Raw genomic sequence first — 923 nt, forward strand, 5'->3', positions numbered from 1 at the left:
TATCGTTTTTAGTGACGGGGTCGACGTTCACATCCAATTGGAAAGACAGCAACCAAAATGGTGATGTGGTGGGTGAATATTTCACCCATTTTACACATCAACAAGCCACGACTCCCTATTTAGATTTGATTTGAAAAGATTATGAATATTAAATACTAAGGAAGATTTGCATTTGTCTTACAACGACTATATTAAAGGCTACACACTCTTTGGATTTGATTTGACCAATGACCACGGAGCTGATCAAGCCAATTTTCATCCCAAGTCGTCTGGAAGTTTGTCTTTGGAATTCAGATTCGAAAAACCTCCACAAAATCCACTTAATTTGCTATTATTTGCCGAATACGATAATGTCTTGGAAATCGACGTCAACCGCCAAGTTCTGGTGGATTGGTAAACCTCTGTATACTTCACAGTTGGAGGAAGCATTGGCCTGCCACATCCCGGAACAATTTGCAGGCGTGTTAGCCAGAAATCAACTACAAACCTTACAGCCAACACGCTATCCCTCAGCGTACGTTGTGAATACCGACGACGCAGGCCAGCCTGGAAAACATTGGACAGTTTTTGTGTGCGAAAAAGACCATTGTGATTTCTTCGACTCGTTTGGATGTTCCCCAGAAGTGTATGGCCAAGATTTTGCCGACTTTGCGCGGCGTCAAGGACCCTTACGTCACAATACCCGGAGGATTCAAGGAAATCAAAGTGCTGTCTGCGGGCATTATTGTTTCTATTACTTGTGGCATAAATTCCACGCACCGTCACCCCATGCTTTATCGGTGTTCCAATCTAATCTGACCGAAAACGATCGTTTAGTCCATGCTTGGGCCCATCACCATTTTCCTTGTTTGTCTTTTGAAGATGGCGAAACATGTTTAGGATTCATGAATGACAATACGTTAGAGTTAATGGATTTAAGTTGA

At 42.5% G+C, this 923-nt stretch overlaps 1 protein-coding gene across 1 annotated transcript; it reads left to right on the forward strand.

The window, feature by feature from the left end:
• Window positions 1-350: 350 nt before the first annotated feature.
• Window positions 351-923, forward strand: LOTGIDRAFT_175209 (hypothetical protein; the record flags this gene model as incomplete). Its single annotated transcript, XM_009055833.1, has 1 exon — window positions 351-923. One exon carries the CDS (start codon window positions 351-353, stop codon window positions 921-923), a length of 573 nt encoding a protein of 190 aa, XP_009054081.1.

The sequence above is a fragment of the Lottia gigantea genome, assembly GCF_000327385.1.
Source record: "Lottia gigantea unplaced genomic scaffold LOTGIsca_252, whole genome shotgun sequence".
In the NCBI taxonomy this organism is placed as follows: domain Eukaryota; kingdom Metazoa; phylum Mollusca; class Gastropoda; family Lottiidae; genus Lottia; species Lottia gigantea.